Raw genomic sequence first — 24,892 nt, forward strand, 5'->3', positions numbered from 1 at the left:
TCCACGGAGGGCTCCACCCACAAAGGGTCCACAAAGAAGCAACCTTGTCTATTCCATCACGGCCATCGCCCACGAAGGACTTGCCTCACTAGCGGTAGATCTTCATGAAGTAGGCAATCTCCTTGCCCTTACAAACTCCTTGGTTCAACTCCACAATCTTGTTGGAGGCTCCCAAGTGACACCTAGCCAATCTAGGAGACACCACTCTCCAAGAAGTAACAAATGGTGTGTTGATGATGAACTCCTTGCTCTTGTGCTTCAAGTGATAGTCCCCCAATACTCAACTCTCTCTCACAGGATTTGGATTTGGTGGAAAAAATATTTGAGTGGAAAGCAACTTGGGGAAGGCTAGAGATCAAAATTCATAGGATTGGAATGGAATATCTTGACCTCAACACAAGTGTAGGTGGTTCTCTCTCAGAAAATGTGTATTGGAAGTGTAGGTATGTTCTGATGGCTCTCTTCACGAATGAAGAGTGGGTGGAGGGGTATATATAGCCTCCACACAGAATCTAACCGTTACACACAATTTGCCAAACTCGGTGGGACCGAATGGTTAAACTCGGTCGGACCGATTCAGCAAACCTAGTGACCGTTAGGATTTTCGGTGGGACTGAGATGCAACTCGGTAGGACCGATATGGTTAGGGTTAGGGCATAACGTAATCTCGGTGTGACCGATTACACAAACTCGGTGGGACTGATTTTGGTAAAAAGCTAACCAGAGAGTTGGTCAGGCAAACTCGGTGAGACCGATTACACAAACTCGGTGGGACCGATTTTGGTAATAAGCTAACCAGAGAGTTTGCATTGTAATCTCGGTAGTACCGATTGCTCAAACTCGGTGAGACCGATCTTGGTAATGGACATACACAGAGAGATTACAATCCCATCTCGGTGAGATCGAGATCCCTATCGGTGAAACCGATTTGCTAGGGTTTGTGGCAGTGGCTATGACATCTGAAACTCGGTGGCGCCGGATAGATAGAATTCGGTGGGGCCGAGTTTGACTTTTGGTTTAGGCCATATGTGGATGTGGGAAGGTAGTTGAGGGTTTTGGAGCATATCACTAAGCACTTTGAGCAAGCAAGCCATTAAGCAACACCTCATCCCCTCTTGATAGTATTGGCTTTTCCTATAGACTCAATGTGATCTTGGATCACTAAAATAGAAAATGTAGAGTCTTGATCTTGATGCCTGAGCCAATCCTTTGTCCTTAGCATCTTGAAGGAGTTCCACATCCTCTAGTCCATGCCACTCCATTGTTGAACTTATCTAAAACATACTAGGTAAAAGTGTTAGTCCAATAAGAGATATGTTGACATTAATTACCAAAACCACCCAGGGAGCACTTGTGCTTTCAAACGGGCAAAAGAGGCAAATAGAGAGGGAGGATAGAGAGAGAGAGGGCGAATAAAATGGCAAGGGTGAAGTGGGGGAGAGGAAAACGAGAGGCAAATGGCAAATAATGTAATTCGAGAGATAGGGATTGTGATGGGTACTTGGTATGTTGACTTTTTGCGTAGACTCCCCGGCAATGGCGCCAGAAATCCTTCTTGCTACATCTTGAGCTTGCGTTGGTTTTCCCCGAAGAGGAAGGGATGATGCAGCAGAGTAGCGTAAGTATTTCCCTCAGTTTTTGAGAACCAAGGTATCAATCCAGTAGGAGGCCACACTCAAGTCCCTCGTACCTGCACAAAACGATAGCTACTCACAACCAACGCGATTAGGGGTTGTCAATCCCTTCACCGTCACTTACGAGAGTGAGATCTGATAGATATAATATTTTTGGTATTTTTGGTATAAAGATGCAATGTAAAAGTAAAAGGCAAAGTAAAAAAGCAAAGCAAGATTAAAGTGATGGAGATTAATATGATGAGAATAGACCCGTGGGCCATAGGTTTCACTAGTGGCTTCTCTCAAGAGCATAAGTATTCTACGGTGGGTGAACAAATTACTATTGAGCAATTGACAGAATTGAGCATAGTTATGAGAATATCTAGGCATGATCATGTATATAGGCATCACGTCCGTGACAAGTAGACCGAAACGATTCTGCATCTACTACTATTACTCCACTCATCGACCACTATCCAGCATGCATCTAGAGTATTAAGTTAAAAACAGAGTAACGCCTTAAGCAAGATGACATGATGTAGAGAGATAAATTCATGCAATATGAAATAAACCCCATCTTGTTATCCTCGATGGCAACGATGCAATACATGCCTTGCTGCCCCTTCTGTCACTGGGAAAGGACACCGCAAGATCGAACCCAAAGCTAACACTTCTCCCATGGCAAGAACTACCAATCTAGTTGGCCAAACCAAACGGATAATTCGAAGAGACTTGCAAAGATAACCAATCATACATAAAAGAATTCAGAGAAGATTCAAATATTATTCATAGATAGACTTGATCATAAACCCACAATTCATCGGTCTCAACAAACACACCGCAAAAAGAAGATTACATCGAATAGATCTCCACAAGAGAGGGGGAGAACTTTGTATTGAGAATTCAAAGAGAGAGAAGAAGCCATCTAGCTACTAACTATGGACCCGAAGGTCTGAGGTAAACTACACACTTCATCGGAGAGGCTATGATGATGTAGAAGCCCTCCGTGATGATGGCCCTCTTCCAGCGGAGCTCCGGAACAGGCCCCAAGATGGGATCTCGTGGATACAGAAAGTTGTGGCGGTGGAATTAGGTTTTGGCTCCGTATCTATTTGTTTGGGGGTACGTAGGTATATATAGGAGGAAGGAGTACGTCGGTGGAGCTCCGAGGGGCCCACGAGGCAGGGGGCACGCCCTAGGGGGGGCGCCCCCACCCTCGTGACCGCCTCTTTTGTTCCTTGGAGCAGGGTCCAAGTCTCCTGGATCACATTCGGTGAGAAAATCACATTCCCGAAGGTTTTATTCCGTTTGGACTCCGTTTGATATTTCGTTTCTTCGAAACACTGAAATAGGCAAAAAACAGCAATTCTGGGCTGGGCCTCCGGTTAATAGGTTAGTCCCAAAAGTAATATAAAAGTGGAAAATAAATCCCAATATAGTCCAAAACAGTAGATAATATAGCATGGAGCAATCAAAAATTATAAATACATTGGAGACATATCAAGGTGGCCGAAGCAAGATGCGACGTGGAACAACGGCGGCCGGAGTTTTGTGGGGAACAACGGCTACAGGCATGGATCGAGCCAGGGAAGAGTGGGAATCGGGTGAGGACCTCACCACGATGTCGTAGGCGAACTCGAGAAGGCCGGGGGTGGAACGACGGCGACGAATTTGTCGATGGTGTCGCGGTGGCCGGAGGTTGAAGACGACGTCGATCCCTGTGATCCAGGGGCTCCCGGCTCCAACTGGTGGACGTAGTCGAAGGAGTGGATGTCGGCGAAGCTCATGGGTGAGGTGCCTGGGCACGGGGAGCTCGGTGGGCGCGTGGACGTCGGAGGCCATGGCGATGCAGGTTCAACCAAGGGTTGCGTGGGCGAAAGCGGCACGTGGGAGGGGGGGAAAGGAGAGCTAGGGTTCGTCAACGCGTCGAGGGGGATCTTATAGACCGTCGGGGAGCCACGGATGCATGGCGTGTGGACGATCCGTCCATGGACGCACGAGCAACGGCCAGCACCCCACTGATGAACAGGGGTTGAAGATGGGGAGCTGGTGGGCTGGGCTTGGAGCAGTACAAGTGATGGGCCAAGGGCACAATGCCCTGACTATTCCTTTTCTTTTTATAAATACTTTTCTGTTTTAGATTTTGCTTTTTGTTTTCTATTTATTTGGGTATCCAAAGGATTATAGTTATGAGTGAACCTTTGTACAAATTTACTACGCAATATAACAATGCCACACACACAAGTTGTTGTAATATTTGGACATGTACAAACATTGGTTCGAATTTTGAATGGATGATTAAATGTTGATGGCCCACTTTATAATTTACTAGGGATTATTTGGTGAGCCAAATGATGTGGGTTCAACATGATAAATGATCAGGGGAATTTTTAGAATAACGCAAACATTTTAGTTTTGCTATTTGAAGAAATATTACTTTCACTTTATTTTAGAATCTTGAGTTTGAGGTTGAAATATATCTTAATCGTTTTTCTTATGGCATAATGATGATGACTTGGCATTATTGGTGTGGAGTTACTGTAGCATAATTATCCGGGCGTCACAATTATCCTCCACTACAAGAAATCTCATCCCGAGATTTAAGAGGTGGAATAAGGGGGAAAGTTCTAGTTACGATATTCTAACGATTCTTCTCGGCCATGGTTGCTCTTCTTGAAGAGTTGGACACTTTAGCTGATATCTTCATTTCTATGCATCAATGCATCATGATGAAGTTATCGTCCTTTCTTCGGGAACTCCATCGTACTTACGAAAGAATAAAGTGGGGTATTCCGGGAGAACGGACCTCTGCAAGGTTGACTATCTGGTCGATAACATCGGGGAAGGTGGCGGAAAATAACTCTCGGATTGAAACTTAATAAAATATCGAGAGCAAGTATGAAGGTAGCATGAGAAGTTTCGAGCGGGCATGCCATCGTTCGTTGCCTGAAACAGAGTGTGAAAGGGTTCAGAGCAATAGGAATTAGTTTTGTGTCTGATACCAGAAGTTATGATCTTTGGAAGGTGGCTCGTGAATTACATACGAATCCAAGCGCGAAGAATAACTTTGGCAGCAGGGGGTACATGAGAGTCAGGTTTCGATTCTGTGGAACTGTGGGCTATGGGCCCACCATGTGGATTAATAGTAGGAAGGGCGGTGACATCTTGCAAGGTCATGATAGCAAGGCATGTCAGAGGATAGCCTATCAGTTATGTCAGCAACAACATCGGTACCAAGGGCGAGGGAAGAAGAGAACCATTTTCCTGCTCGTTGAACGAGGCGAACCAATAGGCAAAGTTCTCTTCCATCGGTGGCTACCGGAATGTCATCAACAATAGTAACAGGGTCTTGCTGACAGAATTGTACACCAAGGTGTTTACATAAGCAGTGAATCTTTACTGCTTAGATTATATAGATCACAAGAAAGGTCAAACAAACCAAAGAAAATGAAAATGTGATCATCAGGTTAAACAGAACAATGGAAAGGAAAAATGTGTTTAAACACATATTTCAGGGGTATATCATTTCCAATGACAAGCAGAGCATGATATCCATGACAGGATATAATGTAGAAAACCCTTTAGGTAAGGGGAGAGAAATTTCTTGACATTACCCATACAATGGTGTTTGGATAATTGAGCAGGAAACTTTTATCATTAGGCTTTAAATGTTCTTGTTGAAATCGGAGTACCACAGACATGCTTCAAGATAGCATGGACATGGTCAACATGTGAAGATCAGACTTTGGAAACACAAAGGATCTATCAGGAATAACTTGTAGAATAAGTCTTACAATTTCCTCATGGAAGAATGGATAACCTTGCTGAAAAGGAAACTATAACAATAGGTCCTCCAGCCAGGTGTGCTAGGCATGACATCATCTTACCGGGTCATATAAAGACAAATGCTATGACTCTTGGAAAATGTCCCCACCAACATATCCGACTGAGATTTAGATCTGATTGGTGTCAAGATACCTCAGACTCATGATGCCTGAGAAGGAAGGGGTGCAACACAATTTGACGAGATGGTGTTGCAAGATTCTCGGGAGATGAACTATGGCAGCAAGTTCCGAGTCATGAGTTCATCATTAAACCAAGGAGAGGATGAGGAGGTGGTTGATGAACTCAACAACAATTCATTGAGATTTCCAAAAGATGGATTCCCACCAATATTCGATCAAGGAGATAACATTTGTCAGATCAAAAGATACAATGAGGTATGCTCGAGGAAAACATACACAGCTAATCATTGATTGAAAGGTGCACCCGAAATATGGGCTTAGGTAGCATGATCAATGTTAGAATGATGATTCGATAACCAATGGTCTAAGAATGAAATATCGATGATTAACTTCAAAGCAATAGGGTTGCTAGAAGTTTTGAAGTCGCACATCATAGTTCAATTGTCGGTTTTCCGGTTAGAAACAACACGAGGACCAAGGAATGAACGGATATGGCAAGAAGTATCACCTGTATCAAGATCTCTTAAGAGGTGGTGAAATTCTCACGACTTTCTTGACATAAAAGATGGTAATACTTACAAGGTAAAGAAGAACAACTGCTGGGTAGCAAGGATCTCAAGGTATAACACAAAACACGAACAAGTTTGTGTTGAACGGAAGGCAATAAAGTGGTCGATGATAACACGAATCATCGAGGGGCAAGGATGGCATTACCCATCAAGAATTCGATATATATCTTGGAAGAGCTCAAGATGTTGATGATGATCACGACACAATTATCGAGAGATTTCATGAAGATGTAATCGGTCGGCGATGCCATCAAGTCAAATGATGATGAAGCGAAAGGTTATGGGAACCAAGGGTACGACATAAAATCGAAATCAAGTTTGATGTTCAAGGAGAAATGATATGACGAGGAAGTGGACGTAAGATTAGCTCATCGTCGAAAATTGTGCTCCGAGAAGAAGGACCAGGTAGCACAATTAAAATTTAGCACAATGATGATATAGCCGATCGGGCTAGGAATGACTTGAAGGATTATTAAATTCATAAGCAACAAAAAATACTTAGAGTTTATGAATCGAATTACGGACTCGATTCACTATCGGTGTCCCTGGGTGTCTAACAACTGAGATCCCGGGGAAAATTTGGAATCGACGAGAAATAATACTTGAAGAACTCATAAGAAGTAATATGGTCCTGTGATTTTATCGAGGTACCACCGGGTAATACTCGAAGGTAGAACATAATAGAGGTTGCAGAGGTGTATTGATCTGTAGAAGACAAGTGCTTTAACTAGTCTGAGAAATGGAATCAAGGAGAAATTATGATCGGAACCACGATTCCAAAGGATCAATTCACATATACCAAATGATATTATATCAAGGTAATAGTTATTATTACAAGAAGCTTCCATGATAAGTTCCACCTTGGGTCCATGGGCATGAACACAAAGTTCAAGGTCGACTCCCACTTCTCCAAAGTATAACCTTACATTCACTTCTCGTTTCGATAATGGCATTAGTGTTGAAAGTTTTACCTGGTGAAATACCAGATGAGTATGACTTGTGAAAACTTTCGAGTTCACACATAATAAGGAAGGCATAGGTTCAACCCATCAGGGTATCGTGGAAACATATACCACAAGCTTCAATAGTAAATACCACCAGCTCGAAAACAGAGCATGGTTGAGAAAGCAGAGGATACAATTTACCAAAGCTTTATATATCCGTGGAAAGGCTCACAATGTTACTTGAATATGAAGGACATTGTCGGATAATAATCCAACAAGAGGTCTGGTGGTCTACAACGGAGCTGATGTGAGTATCGATACTCTATCAAAAGAAGAAGGAATGCATGTGCATCGGATTATAGAAACAACTGACTAACTCAAAGCTCAAATGCAAAGGAATTATGTATTCCAAGACAAGGGATCAGAAGCAATGCTCTGATTAGGGATGGATAAGTTGAGTAGCCTTAGGGGTACAATCGATGGCAAAATTTAATTGGTCGAGATCCAGCTCATGTTTAAAATGACGTCTGAGCCAAAAGGACAAAACGAAGGATCTGATTAAGGAATGCGAGCATTCGCAACATATTGATTCAACAGACTCAAACTGATAATGACTAAGGATGCCAATAAGATTACCAGACTTATGAGGTTAATCATAATGCAAGCAAGCAAGAATTTCAAGAGCAATAGGCTGTTGAGGATTTTCGGGGATCGAATAGTATTTCGAAGACTTTTGTGAAATACATGAATCAACCGGGGATGAGCGGATACTCGATTAGTGCGAGAAATTATCCGTAAGGGTATGTCTGTGGCAAAGAGCTGCAAAGCGGTGGGCACAAAAGATTCTCGAATTATCGAAGAAATTTTTAGGGTATCAAGTAATAACAGGGGCAACTAGGAACAAAGGTAAGAACGACAAGTGTAAGCAGTTATCCATAAGGATTTATCGGTGGTCGGGAATAGCAAAAGTGGTGGGCACAGGGTCTCGAGAGAATAACGGAGACTATCTTCGGAATCTTCTGGTGAAGCAGGCATCATCTGGAATGAAGGGGCTCTTCGGAAGAAAGTATTTACGAGAACCTAGAGTTAGAGTTAGCAAAATCATTTAACCTGAATAGAAGAGAGATCAGAGTCCCGGAGTATAGACGAGGAGTAAAAGATCCTAATACCACCCAAATGGCAACGTGGGCCCGTAAGGCACACAACCATGTTAGTAAAAGTTTTTCAGTGATTAGACTCAACTTCGGCCAAGGAGTTTGGAAGGGGGATTCCTACAGGCAGTCGGCTCTGATACCAACTTGTGTTACAATAAAAACTATAACGCCCGGATACTTATGCTACAGTAACTCCACACCAATGATGCCAAGTCATCATCATTATGCCATAAGAAAAACGATTAAGATATATTTCAACCTCAAACTCAAGATTCTAAAATAAAGTGAAAGTAATATTTCTTCAAACAATAAAACTAAAATGTTTGTGTTATTCTAAAAATTCCCCTGATCATTTATCATGTTGAACCCACAGCATTTACTCACCAAATAATCCCTAATAAATTATAAAGTGGGCCATCAACATTTAATCATCCATTCAAAATTCGAACCAATGTTTGTACATGTCCAAATATTACAACAACTTGTGTGTGTGGCACTGTTATATTGCATAGTAAATTTGTACAAAGGTTCACTCATAACTATAATCCTTTGGATACCCAAATAAATAGAAAACAAAAAGCAAAATCTAAAACAGAAAAGTATTTATAAAAAGAAAAGGAATAGTCAGGGCACTCTGCCCTTGGCCCATCACTTATACTTCTCCAAGCCCAGCCCACCAGCTCCCCATCTTCAACCCCTGTTCATCAGTGGGGTGCTGGCCGTTGCTCGTGCGTCCATGGACGGATCGTCCACACGCCATGCATGCGTGGCTCCCCGATGGTCTATAAGACCGCCCTCGATGCGTTGACGAACCCTAGCTCTCGTTTCCCCCTCCCATGTGCCGCTTTCGCCCACGCAACCCTTGGCTGAACTTGCATCGCCATGGCCTCCGATGTCCACGCGCCCACCGAGCTCCCCGCGCCCAGGCACCTCACCCACGAGCTTCACCGACATCCACTCCTTCGACTACGTCCACCAGTTGGAGCCGGGAGCCCCTAGATCGCAGGGATTGACGTCGTCTTCAACCTCCGGCCACCGCGACACCATCGACAAATTTGTCGCCGTCATTCCATCCCCGGCCTTCTCGAGTTTGCCTACGACATCGCGGTGAGGTCCTCACCCGATTCCCACTCTTCCCTGGCTCGATCCATGCATGTAGCCGTCGTTCCCCACAAAACTCCGGCCGCCATTGTTCCTCGTCGCATCTTGCTCCGGCCACCTCCACTGCTACCGTTGCTGCGCTACTGCTGCTACTACCGTGTACGCTCCCCTGCTGCCGCCTACGCTCCCTCGCACGACCACCCGTGGCCTCGCCTCCGCCTATTGCCGCTCACCCGCTGTCGTGCCTCCGCCTCACCTGGACGCGTTGGTCGTGGCCGCCATCACCGTCCATGCGCACGACACTGCGCCTGGCGCTGCTCACAGCCCGCACCACGCCGGTTTTCCCTCGCCGCGCCCCCTGTTATCGCTGCTACTGCGCTGGATTTGCTGCTGCGCTGCTATTTGCTGTCGCTGTCCGGCTGCTCTGCTTGCCGTTGTTGCTCGCTTGTACTGCGGCTACTCATCCCCGTGCTACTCTGCTTGTTGCATTGCTGCTTGGCGCCGCCCCTGCCTCCCAGCGCCGGCCGGCTCTGGCCGCCGTGCTTCTGTGCGTGCGGAGCACAGCCTAGTGGATGGCTGTGTCTCACGGACCTAGGGACGGCCCTTGTTTAATTAGTACTCCCTCCGTAAACTAATATAAGAGCATTTAGATCACTATTTTAGTTACCTAAATGCTCTTATATTAGTTTACAGAGGGAGTAGTAGGTTTAGTTTAGGGATATTTTAGTGCTAAGTTAGTCTAGTAGTAGATGACATTAGGACCCCACTTTTAGAAAAGTTAGATCTATTTATTTTTTAGGTAAATAGTCTATGACATGTGGGCCACAACTCCCCTTTTGACTAGTCAAATTGACTTGGTCAATTCGGATTAATCTAAATATAATAATTTCAGAAGATACTTTAAACTTTGAAAATTAATATAAAATAATTCGTAACTCGGATGAAAATACTTTGTACATGAAAGTTGCTCAGAATGACGAGACGAATCCGGATACGCAGCCTATTCGTCCGCCACGCAACCCTAGCATAGCGAACACGCAACTTTCCCTCGCCGGTTCATCTGTCCGAAAACGCGAAACACCGGGGATATTTTCCCGGATGTTTCCCCCCTTTGCCGGTATCACCTAGTACTGTGTTAGGTCACCTCTAGCACCGCGCATTGCCACATTATGTTTTGTGTTACTTCGATTGCTCTATTATTTATTATAATCCCCCTCCGCTACTTCTTTCCGGTAGACCCCGAGACTGCCGGTGACCCCCCAGTTGGACTACGGTGTTGACGACTCCTCTCTCTTGCCAGAGCAACCAGGCAAGCCCCCCCTAGATCACCAGATATCGCCTATTCTTCTCTATACCGCTTGCATTAGATTAGTGTAGCATGTTACTGCTTTCCGTTAATCCTATCCTGATGCATAGCCTGTCATTGTTGCTATAACTGCTGATACCTTACCTGCAATCCTACATGCTTAGTATAGGTTGCTAGCACTTCATCGGTGGCCCTACACTCTTGTCCGTCTGCCATGCTATACTACTGGGCCGTGATCACTCGGGAGGTGATCACGGGCATATGCTATATACTTTATACTATTACATTACTTATGATACTGTTTCGGAGATGGGGGCTGAAGGGGCAGGTGGCTCCATCCCGGTAGAGGTGGGCCTGGGTTCCCGACGGCCCCCGACTGTTACTTAGTGGCGGAGCGACAGGGCAGGTTGAGACCACCTAGGAGAGAGGTGGGCCTGGCCCTGGTCGGAGTTCACGGTTACTTCAAGATAACACGCTTAACGAGATCTTGGTATTTGATCTGAGTCTGGCTACTGGCCTATACGCACTAACCAACTACGTGGGAACAGTTATGGGCACTCGACGTCGTGGTATCAGCCGAAGCCTTCATGACGTCGGCGACTGAGCGGCATGCGCCGGGTTGGACCGTGTAACGCAACTTCCTTTGTAATGGAGGTTGCTAGGTCTGCTCTCCGGCTGCATTCGCAACGTGGAGGTGTGCAAAGGGTGATGGGCCCAGACCCCTGCGCCATAGGATTTAGACCGGCGTGCTGACCTCTCTGTTGTGCCTAGGTAGGGCTGCGACGTGTTATTCTTCCGAGGCCGGGCATGACCCAGAAAAGTGTGTCCGGACAAAGGGGATCGAGCGTGTTGGGACATGTGGTGCACCCCTGCAGGGAAGTTATGTTGGGTAACGTAGTAATTTCAAAAAAATTCCTACGCACACGCAAGATCATGGTGATGCATAGCAACGAGAGGGGAGAGTGTTGTCTACGTACCCTCGTAGACTGGAAGCGGAAGCGTTAGCACAACGCGGTTGATGTAGTCGTACGTCTTCACGGCCGACCGATCAAGCACCGAGAGGCCCCAGTCGTTCAGCTCGTTCAGCTCGATGACGATCCCCGGTCTCCGATCCAGCAGAATGTCGGGGAAGAGTTCCGTCAGCACGACGGCGTGGTGACGATCTTGATGTTCTAATGTCGCAGGGCTTCGCCTAAGCACCGCTACAATATTATCGAGGATTATGGTGGAGGACGGCACCGCACACGGCTAATAGATCTCAAGGATCAATTGTTGTGTCTTTGGGGTGCCCCCCTGCACCTGTATATAAAGGAGCAAGGGAGGAGGAGGCCGGCCCTAGGAGGGGGCGCGCCAAGTGTGGAGTCCTACTAGGACTCCCTAGTCCTAGTAGGATTCCACCTCCCATATGGAATAGAAAAAGAGGAAGGGAAAAGGAGAAGGAAGGAAGGGGGAGCCCCCCTTCCCTAGTCCAATTCGGACCAGACCAAGGGGAGGGGTGCGGCCACCCTTGAGGCCCTTTTCTTTCTTTCCCATATGGCCCAATAAGGCCCAATACGTATTCCCGTAACTCTCCGGTACTCCGAAAAATACCCGAATCACTCGGAACCTTTCCGATGTCCGAATATAGTCGTCCAATATATCGATCTTTATGTCTCGACCATTTCGAGACTCCTCGTCATGTCCCCGATCTCATCCGGGACTCCGAACTCCTTCGGTACATCAAAACTCATAAACTCATAATATAACTGTCATCGAAACCTTAAGCGTGCGGACCCTACGGGTTCGAGAACAATGTAGACATGACCGAGACACGTCTCTGGTCAATAACCAATAGCGGAACCCCTGGATGCTCATATTGGCTCCCACATATTCTACGAAGATCTTTATCGGTCAGACCGCATAACAACATACGTTGTTCCCTTTGTCATCGGTATGTTACTTGCCCGAGATTCGATCGTCGGTATCTCTATACCTAGTTCAATCTCGTTACCGGCAAATCTCTTTACTCGTTTCGTAATACATCATCCTGCAACTAACTCATTAGTTGCAATGCTTGCAAGGCTTAAGTGATGTGCATTACCGAGAGGCCCCAGAGATACCTCTCCGACAATCGGAGTGACAAATCCTAATCTCGAAATACGCCAACCCAACAAGTACCTTCGGAGACACCTGTAGAGCACCTTTATAATCACCCAGTTACGTTGTGACGTTTGGTGGCACACAAAGTGTTCCTCCGGGAGTTGCATAATCTCATAGTCATAGGAACATGTATAAGTCATGAAGAAAGCAATAGCAACAAACTAAACGATCAAGTGCTATGCTACGGAATGGGTCAAGTCAATCACATCATTCTCCTAATGATGTGATCCCGTTAATCAAATGACAACTCATGTCTATGGTTAGGAAACATAACCATCTTTGATCAATGAGCTAGTCAAGTAGAGGCATACTAGTGACACTCTGTTTTGTCTATGTATTCACACATGTATTATGTTTCTGGTTAATACAATTCTAGCATGAATAATAAACATTTATCATGATATAAGGAAATAAATAATAACTTTACTATTGCCTCTAGGGCATATTTCCTTCAGTCTCCCACTTGCACTAGAGTCAATAATCTAGTTCACATCGCCATGTGATTTAACATCAATAGTTCACATCACCATGTGATTAACACCCATAGTTCACATCGACATGTGACCAACACCCAAAGGGTTTACTAGAGTCAATAATCTAGTTCACATCGCTATGTGATTAACACCCAAAGGGTACTAAGGTGTGATCATGTTTTGCTTGTGAGAGAAGTTTAGTCAACGGGTCTGCCACATTCAGATCCGTAAGTATTTTGCAAATTTCTATGTCAACAATGCTTTGCACGGAGCTACTCTAGCTAATTGCTCCCACTTTCAATATGTATCCAGATTGAGATTTAGAGTCATCTAGATCAGTGTCAAAATTTACATCGACGTAACCCTTTACGACGAACCTTTTTGTCACCTCCATAATCGAGAAACATATCCTTATTCCACTAAGGATAATTTTGACCGTTGTCCAGTGATCTACTCCTAGATCACTATTGTACTCCCTTGCCAAAAATAGTGTAGGGTATACAATAGATCTGGTACACAACATGCCATATTTTATAGAACCTATGGCCAAGGCATAGGGAATGAGTTTCATTCTCTTTCTATCTTCTGCCGTGGTCGGGCTTTGTGTCTTACTCAGTTTCACACCTTGTAACACAGGCAAGAACTCTTTCTTTGACTTTTCCATTTTGAACTACTTCAAAATCTTGTCAAGGTATGTACTCATTGAAAAACTTATCAAGCATCTTGATCTATCTCTATAGATCTTGATGCTCAATATGTAAGCAGCTTCACCGAGGTCTTTCTTTGAAAAACTCCTTTCAAACACTCCTTTATGCTTTGCAGAATAATTCTACATTATCTCCGATCAACAATATGTCATTCACATATACTTATCAGAAATGATGTAGTGCTCCCACTCACTTTCTTGTAAATACATGCTTCACCGCAAGTCTATATAAAATTATATGCTTTGATCAACTTATCAAAGTGTATATTCCAACTCCGAGATGCTTGCACCAGTCCATAGATGGATCGCTGGAGCTTGCATATTTTGTTAGCACCTTTAGGATTGATAAAACCTTCTGGTTGCATCATATACAACTCTTCTTTAATAAATCCATTAAGGAATGCAGTTTTGTTTATCCATTTACCAGATTTCATAAAATGTGGCAATTGCTAACATGATTTGGACAGACTTAAGTATAGATACGAGTGAGAAACTCTCATCGTAGTCAACACCTTGAACTTGTCGAAAACCTTTTACGACAATTCTAGCTTTGTAGATAGTAACACTACTATCAACGTCCGTCTTCCTCTTGAAGATCCATTTAATCGCAATGGCTCGCCGATCTTTGGGCAAGTCAATCAAAATCTATACTTTGTTCTCATACATGGATCTCATCTCAGATTTCATGGCCTCAAGCCATTTCGCGGAATCTGGGCTCATCATCACTTCCTCATAGTTCGTAGGCTCATCATGGTCAAGTAACATGACCTCCAGAACAGGATTACCGTACCACTCTGGTGCGGATCTCACTCTGGTTTACCTACGAGGTTTGGTAGTAACTTGATCTGAAGTTACATGATCATCATCATTAGCTTCCTCACTAATTGGTGTAGTAGTCCCAGGAACAGATTTTTGTGATGAACTACTTTCCAATAAGGGAGTAGGTACAATTACCTCATCAAGTTCTACTTTCCTCCCACTCACTTCTTTCAAGAGAAACTCCTTCTCTAGAAAGGATCCATTCAAAGCAATGAATATCTTGCCTTCGGATCTGTGATAGAAGGTGTACCCAACATTTTCTTTTGGGTATCCTATGAAGACGCACTTCTCCGATTTGGGTTTGAGCTTATCAGGTTGAAACTTTTTCACATAAGCATTGCAACCTCAAACTTTAAGAAATGACACCTTAGGTTTCTTGCCAAACCATAGTTCATACGGTGTCGTCTCAACGGATTTAGATGGTGCCCTATTTAACGTGAATGCAGCTTTCTCTAATGCCTAACCCCAAAACGATAGTGGTAGATCGGTAAGAGACATCATAGATCGCACCATATCTAATAAAGTACGGTTATGACGTTCGGACACACCATTACATTGTGGTGTTCCAGGTGGCGTGAGTAGTGAAACTATTTCACATTGTTTTTAACTAAAGGCCAAACTCGTAACTCAAATATTTTACTTCTGCGATCATATCGTAGAAACTTCTATTTTTTGTTACGATGATTCTCCACTTCACTCTGAAATTCTTTGAACTTTTCAAATGTTTCAGACTTGTGTTTCATCAAGTAGATATACTCATATCTGCTCAAATCATCTGTGAAGATCAGAAAATAATGATACCTGCCGTGAGTCTTAATATTCATTGGACCACATACATCAATATGTATGATTTCCAACAAATCTGTTGCTCGCTCCATTGTTCCGGAGAACGGAGTCTTAGTCATCTTGCCCATGAGGCATGGTTCGCAAGCATCAACTGATTCATAATCAAGTGATTCCAAAAGCCATTCAGCATGGATTTTCTTCATGCGCTTTACACCAATATGACCTAAACGGCAGTGCCACAAATAAGTTGCACTATCATTATTAACTTTGCATCTTTTGGTTTCAATATTATGAATATGTGTATCACTATGATCGAGATCCAACAAACCATTTTCATTGGGTGTGTAACCATATAAGGTTTTATTCATGTAAACAGAACAACAATTTATTCTCTTACTTAAATGAATAACCGTATTGCAATAAACATGATCAAATCATATTTATGCTCAACGCAAACACCAAATAACACTTATTTAGGTTCAACACTAATCCCAAAAGTATAGGGAGTGTGCGATGATGATCATATCAATCTTGGAACCACTTCCAACACACATCGTCACTTCACCCTTAACTAGTCTATGTTCATTCTGCAATTCCCGTTTCGAGTTACTACTCTTAGCAACTGAACTAGTATCAAATACCGAGGGGTTGCTACGAACACTAGTAAAATACACATCAATAATCTGTTTATCAAATATACCTTTGTTCACTTTGCCATCCTTCTTATCCGCCAAATACTTGGGGTAGTTCCGCTTCCAGTGACCAGTCCCTTTGCAGTAGAAGCACTTAGTCTCAGGCTTAGGACCAGACTTGGGCTTCTTCACTTGAGCAGCAACTTGCTTGCCGTTCTTCTTGAAGTTTCCCTTCTTCCCTTTGCCCTAAACTAGTGGTCTTGTCTACCATCAACACTTGATATTTTTCTTGATTTCTACCTTCATCGATTTCAGCATTACGAAGAGCTTGGGAATTGTTTCTGTTATCCCTTGCATATCATAGTTCATCACGAAGTTCTACTAACTTGGTGATGGTGACTAGAGAATTCTGTCAATCACTATTTTATCTGGAATATTAACTCCCACTTGATTCAAGCGATTGTAGTACCCAGACAATCTGAGCACATGCTCACTGTTTGAGCTATTCTCCTCCATCTTTTAGCTATAGAACTTGTTGGAGACTTCATATCTCTCAACTCGGGTATTTGCTTGAAATATTAACTTCAACTCCTGGAACATCTCATATGGTCCATGACGTTCAAAACGTCTTTGAAGTCCCGATTCTAAGCCGTTTAAGTATGGTGCACTAAACTATCAAGTAGTCATCATATTGAGCTAGCCAAATGTTCATAACATCTGCATCTGCTCCTGCAATAGGTTTGTCACCTAGCGGTGCATCAAAGACATAATTCTTCTATTCAGCAATGAGGATAAACCTCAGATCACGGATCCAATCCGCATCATTGCTACTAACATCTTTCAACTTAGTTTTCTCTAGGAACATATAAAAATTAAATGGGGAGTAACACCGCGAGCTATTGGTCTACAACATAGATATGCTAATACTATGAGGACTAAGTTCATGATAAATTAAAGTTCAATTAATCATATTACTTAAGAACTCCCACTTAGATAGACATCCCTCTAATCCTCTAAGTGATCACGTGATCCAAATCAACTAAACCATGTCCGATCATCACGTGAGATGGAGTAGTTTCAATGGTGAACATCACTATGTTGATCATATCTACTATATGATTCACGCTCGACCTTTCGGTCTCCGTGTTCCGAGGCCATATCTGTTATATGCTAGGCTCGTCAAGTTTAACCTGAGTATTCCGCGTGTGCAACTATTTTGCACCCGTTGTATTTGAACGTAGAGCCTATCACACCCGATCATCACGTGGTGTCTCAGCACGAAGAACTTTCGCAACGGTGCATACTCAGGGAGAACACTTGTACCTTGATAATTAGTGAGAGATCATCTTATAAAGCTACCGTCGAACTAAGCAAAATAAGATGTATAAAAGATAAACATCACATGCAATCAATATATGTGACATGATATGGCCATCATCATCTTGTGCCTTTGATCTCCATCTCCAAAGCATCGTCATGATCTCCATCGTCACCGGCATGACACCATGATCTCCATCATCTTGATCTATATCAATGTGTCGTCACATGGTCGTCTCGCCAACAATTGCTCTTGCAACTATTGCTATCGCATAGCGATAAAGTAAAGCAATTATTTGGCGCTTGCATCTTATGCAATAGAGAGATAACCATAAGGCTTTTGCCAGTTGCCAATAACTTCAACAAAACATGATCATCTCATACAACAACTTATATCTCATCACGTCTTGACCATATCACATCACAACATGCCCTGCAAAAACAAGATAGACGTCCTCTACTTTGTAGTTGCAAGTTTTACGTGGCTGCTACGGGCTGAGCAAGAACCGTTCTTACCTACGCATCAAAACCACAACGATAGTTTGTCAAGTTGGTGTTGTTTTAACCTTTGCAAGGACCGGGCGTAGCCCCACTCGGTTCAACTAAAGTTGGATAAACTGACACCCACCAGCCACCTGTGTGCAAAGCACGTCGCTAGAACCAGTCTCGCGTAAGCGTACGCGTAATGTCGGTCCGGGCCGCTTCATCCAACAATACCGCCGAACCAAAGTGTGACATGTTGGTAAGCAGTATGACTTATATCGCCCACAACTCACTTGTGTTCTACTCGTGCATATGACATCTACGCATAAAACCTAGGCTCAGATGCCACTGTTGGGTAACGTAGTAATTTCAAAAAAAATCCTACGCACATGCAAGATCATGGTGATGCATAGCAACGAGAGGGGAGAGTGTTGTCTACGTACCCTCGTAGACCGGAAGCGAAAGCGTTAGCACAACGCGGTTGATGTAGTCGTACGTCTTCACGGCCCGACCGATCAAGCACCGAAACTACGGCACCTCCGAGTTCTAGCACACGTTCAGCTCGATGACGATCCCCAGACTCCGATCCAGCAGAATGTCGGGGAAGAGTTCCGTCAGCACGACGGCGTGGTGACGATCTTAATGTTCCACCGTCGCAGGTCTTTGCCTAAGCACCGCTACAATATTATCGAGGATTATGGTGGAGGAGGGCACCGCACACGGCTAATAGATATCAAGGATCAATTGTTGTGTTTTTGGGGTGCCCCCCTGCACCTGTATATAAAGGAGCAAGGGAGGAGGAGGCCGGCCCTAGGAGGGGGCGCGCCAAGTGTGGAGTCCTACTAGGACTCCCTGGTCCTAGTAGGATTCCACCTCCCATATGGAATACAAAAAGAGGAAGGGAAAAGGAGAAGGAAGGAAGGGGGCGCCCCCTTCCCTAGTCCAATTCGGACCAGACCAAGGGGAGGGGTGCGGCCACCCTTGAGGCCCTTTTCCTTCTTTCCCGTATGGCCCAATAAGGCCCAATACGTATCCCGTAACTCTCCGGTACTCCGAAAAATACCCGAATCACTCGGAACCTTTCCGATGTCCGAATATAGTCGTCCAATATATCGATCTTTACGTCTCGACCATTTCGAGACTCCTCGTCATGTCCCCGATCTCATCCGGGACTCCGAACTCCTTCGGTACATCAAAACTCATAAACTCATAATATAAATGTCATCGAAACCTTAAGCGTGCGGACCCTACGGGTTCGAGAACAATGTAGACATGACCGAGACACGTCTCCGGTCAATAACCAATAGCGGAACCTGGATGCTCATATTGGCTCCCACATATTCTACGAAGATCTTTATCGGTCAGACCGCATAACAACATGCGTTGTTCCCTTTGTCATCGGTATGTTACTTGCCCGAGATTCGATCGTCGGTATCTCAATACCTAGTTCAATCTCGTTACCGGCAAATCTCTTTACTCGTTCCGTAATACATCATCCTGCAACTAACTCATTAGTTGCAATGCTTGCAAGGCTTAAGTGATGTGCATTACCGAGAGGGCCCAGAGATACCTCTCCGACAATCGGAGTGACAAATCCTAATCTCGAAATACGCCAACCCAACAAGTACCTTCGGAGACACTTGTAGAGCACCTTTATAATCACCCAGTTACGTTGTGACGTTTGGTGGCACACGAAGTGTTCCTCCGGTAAACGGGAGTTGCATAATCTCATAGTCATAGGAACATGTATAAGTCATGAAGAAAGCAATAGCAACAAACTAAACGATCAAGTGCTATGCTACGGAATGGGTCAAGTCAATCACATCATTCTCCTAATGATGTGATCCCGTTAATCAAATGACAACTCATGTCTATGGTTAGGAAACATAACCATCTTTGATCAATGAGCTAGTCAAGTAGAGGCATACTAGTGACACTCTGTTTTGTCTATGTATTCACACATGTATTATGTTTCCGGTTAATACAATTCTAGCATGAATAATAAACATTTATCATGATATAAGGAAATAAATAATAACTTTATTATTGCCTCTAGGGCATATTTCCTTCAAGTTAATCTATTCGAATAGCCGTGATCTTCGGTAACAGGACGACTTGGAGTTGTACCTTGACCTTATGACAACTAGAATCGGTTACTTAATAAAACACACCCTTTCAAGTGCCAGATACAACCTAGTGATCGCTCTCTAACAGGGCGACGAGGAGAGGATCGCCGGGTAGGATTATGCTATGCGATGCTACTTGGAGGACTTCAGTCTACTCTCTTCTACATGCTGCAAGACGGAGGCTGCCAGAAGCGTAGTCTTCGACAGGATTAGTTATCCCCCTCTTATTCTGGCATTCTGCAGTTCAGTCCACCGATATGGCCCTTTACACATATACCCATGCATATGTAGTGTAGTTCCTTGCTTGCGAGTACTTTGGATGAGTACTCACGGTTGCTTTCTCCTTCTTTTCCCCCTATCCCTTCTACCTGGTTGTCGCAACCAGATGCTGGAGCCCAGGATCCAGACGCCACCGTTAACGACGACTCCTACTACACCGGAGGTGCCTACTACTACGTGCAGCCCGCTGACGATGACCAGGAGTAGTTTAGGAGGATCCCAGGCAGGAGGCCTGAGCCTCTTTCGATCTGTATCCCAGTTTGTGCTAGCCTTCTTAAGGCAATCTTGTTTAACTTATGTCTTACTCAGATATTGTTGCTTCCGCTCACTCGTCTATGATCGAGCTCTTGTATTCGAGCCCTCGAGGCCCCTGGCTTGTAATATGATGCTTGTATGACTTATTTTATTTGTAGAGTTGTGTTGTCATATCTTCTTGTGAGTCCCTGATCTTGATCGTACACATTTGCGTGTATGATTAGTGTACGCTCAAATCGGGGGCGTCACACCGCCGATGAGTTTTTTTCCACAATTTTCTGTGTGACTCCGACGATTCCTCGTCAGATGATGAGGAGATGTTGGTTGTCGTGTTGGTCCATGACCACCTTAATAGGCGGCAGCTGTTGTTCCGGGGCTCGATCCCAGGGCACATTCCGATGTTGAATCGCAATTGAGAGAGCGCCATTTCCTTCTTTGGAATTACTACTTTGACACAACCAACCCGCTGTTCAAACATCAGAAATTCTGGCGGCTTTTTGGTATGGCTAAGCATCTTTTCGACCATATTAGAGAGGGAGGTGGTCGGATACGATAACTATTTCGAGTGTAAAGAGGATGCCCTTGGAAAGATTGGCTTCTCATCTTATCCGAAAAATGCACTGCAGCCATCCGGATGCTTGCATGCGGAGTGCCCGGTGATCTCATTGATGAGTACGTCCGTATGAGCGAGTCTACATGCCTAGAGTCTATGTACAGGTTCTGCAAGGCTGTGATTGCTCTGTTTGGCCCCGAGTACCTGAGAGAGCCGACTGGTCAAGATACAACCCGGTTGTTGGTGATGAATTCTAGCAGGGGCTTCCCAGAGATGCTTGGTAGTATAGACTGCATGCACTAGGAGTGAAAAAACTACCCTTCTGCTTGGCAAAGGTAGTACTCCCTCCGGTCCTTTTTACTCTGCATATTAGAATTCTTTGAAGTCAAACTTCACAAAGTTTGACCATATTTATATGAAAAAATATCAACATCTGCCAAGCTAAAGTTATACAATATGAAACTTTAAGTCATGACACATCTATTGATATTGATTTTAGATTGTGAATGTTGGTACATTTTTTTATAAAGTTGGTCAAACTTTATGAGGCTTGACTTTAGTCAAATCTTATATGCGAACTAAAAAGGACCGGAGGGAGTATAAGGGTCATGTCAGTGCTTGCATTATCATAGTTGAGGCCGTGGCCTCACAAGATCTCTGGATCTGGCACCTTTTCTTCGGCATGGCCGGATCGCACAATGATATCAACGTGCTTCAAGACTCGTTGGTGTTTGCAAGGCTTGCCGAAGGCAACAACCTGCAATCTCGATGGGGCATCGTTCGGTATACTATTAGAACTTGAAGCACTAGGAAGTTGAGAGGTGATGACTGCTTGTGTGATCATACACAATATGATCGTAGAGGATGAGCGTCCGGAACGTATCTACAATCAAGGGTTTCAGTTTCAGGATGAAAATATTATGTCTGAGCATGAAGGAGGAGCGGCAACGTTTACACAGTTCATTTAATTTCACCATAAAATGCGTGATTGGGAAATCACATGCAGCTGGGTATAACAATAGATACCCACACACACAAAAAGATACTATCCTCGATCAAGGAAGTTGCACATGAGGAGCACGGATCTCTATGTCTGGTGCGATGCAGGATTTAAGTTTGTTTTGTGTGCAACTGGTTGTAATTTTTTATTTTTGTGCACCCCGATGTGTCTAACCTTATATATACCTGTATATATTTGTAGAGATCCTGTATATATACATGTATATATCTGTAGTGGATACAAGCAAGCTGTAATGCAGGCCTTCATTCATTCATTCGAGAAGTCAGCGATGTCGCAAGGAGAGCAAGCACAATCACGAGCAACGGGGAACTTGGCTGCTGTTCTCCTCGTAGGGATCCTGCTCCAGCTCGCCGGCTGCAGCCCTCCACCGGATCCGGTGACCTGCACGCATGGCACGTCCAACTGCACGGTCACCAACACGTACGGCTCCTTCACGGACCGCACCATCTGCCACGCGGCCAACGTCGTCTACCCGAGCACCGAGCAGGAGCTGGTCGCGGCCGTGGCGGCCGCGGCGTCGGCCAAACGCAAGATGAAGGTGGCCACCAAGCACTCACACAGCGGCCCCAAGCTGGCGTGCCCCGGCGGCAGCCAGGGCACCATCATAAGCACCGCACGGCTGAACCGGACGGTTCGCATCGACACCGAGAGGCAGCTCATCACGGTGGAGAGCGGCATGGTACTCCGGGACCTGATCCAGGCCGCTGCCGCACCGGGGCTGTCACTGCCGCACTCGCCGTACTGGTACGGCCTAACCATCGGCGGGCTCCTCGCGACGGGCGCGCATGGGAGCGGGCTGTGGGGCAAGGGAGGCGCCGTGCACGAGTACGTGGTCGGTCTGAGGATCGTGACGCCGGCGCCGGCGTGTCACGGGTTCGCCATGGTGAGGGAGCTCGGCGCCGATCACCCGGACCTGGACGCCGCCAAGGTCTCCCTTGGGGTCCTCGGCGTTGTCTCCCAGGTGACTCTGGCCCTGCAGCCGCTGTTCAAGCGGTCAGTGACGTTTGTGAGGCGCAACGACTCGGACTTCACGGCACGGGTGGCCGAGTGGGGCCGTCTTCACGAGTTCGCCGACATGATATGGCTGCCGCAGCACGGCAGCGTCATCTACCGCCAGGACGACCGCGTCGACGTCGCGACACCCGGGAATGGGCTCAGCGATCTGGCCCTTTTTCGTTCCAACCCCACAGCCCTGCTTGTCCGCGTAAGAGCCGCAGAGGAGCGGTTGCAGGAGAACGGCACTGACATCGCCCGGTGCGCGGCGGAGCAGGAGGCGGCCACGAGACAGCTGCCGGCCTTGGGCTTCACGAACGACGGCGTCTCCTTCACGGGGTACCCGATTGTGGGGTACCAGCATCGCATCCAGGCGTCCGGCTCATGCATCGATGGCCCAGAGGATGGCCTCCTCTCCTCCTGCGCCTGGGACCCGCGCATCCGAGGTACCTTCCTGTACAACTCCGGCTTCAGCGTCCCACTCTCTAAGGTGTCGGCATTCGTCGCCGACATGCAACGGCTCCGGGACCTCAAACCGGCCGCGTTTTGTGCCCTCCTTCGTGCGGGTGTTGTCCTCCGCTACGTCAAGGCGTCCTCCGCGTACGTCGGCAAGCCCGAGGACTCTGTTGACGTCGACATCATCTTCTACCGCAGCCACACCGACGGCATGCCGCGCGCCCACGCCGACGTGCTGGACGAGATTGAGCAGATGGCGTTGGGTAAGTACGGCGGCCTGCCGCACTGGGGTAAGAACCGCAACTTCGCCTTCGACGGTGTCATCGCAAGGTACCCGAAAGCCCATAAGTTCCTTAAGGTAAAGAATATGTACGACCCCGACGGGCTCTTCTCCAGCGAGTGGACCGACCAAGTGCTCGGCGTCAACGGGACCCCCAACATCATTAAGAAGCGTTGCGCCATTGAAGGACTATGTGTCTGCTCTGACGACTTGCACTGTGCGCCAGAACAGGGGTACTTCTGCCGGCCAGGGAAGGTTTACACGAAGGCAAGAGTTTGCTCCTCCACCGAGGATTATTAGAGATGACGGCACCACTAGTTTTCTTTCCAGTTAGCAAAATAAACGGCCATGTCAATGTGTGCATGTACGCTGGATGTGGCCCGGTAGTTTTTCAGTTAGTAGTTAGTAGCTTGGGATAGCATGCAGAGCAGCTCACGGCACGCACGCATCACCCGCATGGCGAGTGTCGTGGGATGGCACCACCGGTGAGCTCGCGTGCGTGGTTGATCTTTCCCTCTATAAGTTCAGTACAAATAAGAGGAATGAGATAGAGAAAAGCCGCAACGCAGTACGCAGCACAAAACACCTTAGTCTTTGCTTCCTTCTGGCAATTGTTGAGCTTGCAGGTGTCTTCGGTTCTAACAAGTGGTATGAGAGCTGCGTCGTTCCCTGACGACCATGGCCGGCTCGACCTCCCCAAAGGGCACCCCGACAACCGTTGACGCAGCGGTGGCAGCTCGTGCGGCCGCTAGGAGGCTGACGACTCTTGCCACAGCGGCGCGCGATCGGTGAATTCAACACGAGGTCGGAGCTGCAGCCGCAGGGGCGGCAAGGAGATCGTCGTGCACGAACACACTATGCAGGAGCGCCTCGTCCTGAGCGGCACCATAGTGTGGCCAATACTCACCCCGACGAACTA

The 24,892-nt window shown here is 45.8% G+C and overlaps 1 protein-coding gene across 1 annotated transcript; it reads left to right on the forward strand.

Moving 5' to 3' along the window:
* Positions 1-22,512: 22,512 nt before the first annotated feature.
* Positions 22,513-24,533, forward strand: LOC125554781 (L-gulonolactone oxidase 2-like). Its single transcript, XM_048718204.1, has one exon. It carries the CDS (start codon positions 22,513-22,515, stop codon positions 24,271-24,273), a length of 1,761 nt encoding a protein of 586 aa, XP_048574161.1. The 3' UTR covers positions 24,274-24,533.
* The last annotated feature ends 359 nt before the right edge of the window (positions 24,534-24,892 follow it).

Source organism: Triticum urartu, chromosome 4 (genome assembly GCF_003073215.2).
Source record: "Triticum urartu cultivar G1812 chromosome 4, Tu2.1, whole genome shotgun sequence".
In the NCBI taxonomy this organism is placed as follows: domain Eukaryota; kingdom Viridiplantae; phylum Streptophyta; class Magnoliopsida; order Poales; family Poaceae; genus Triticum; species Triticum urartu.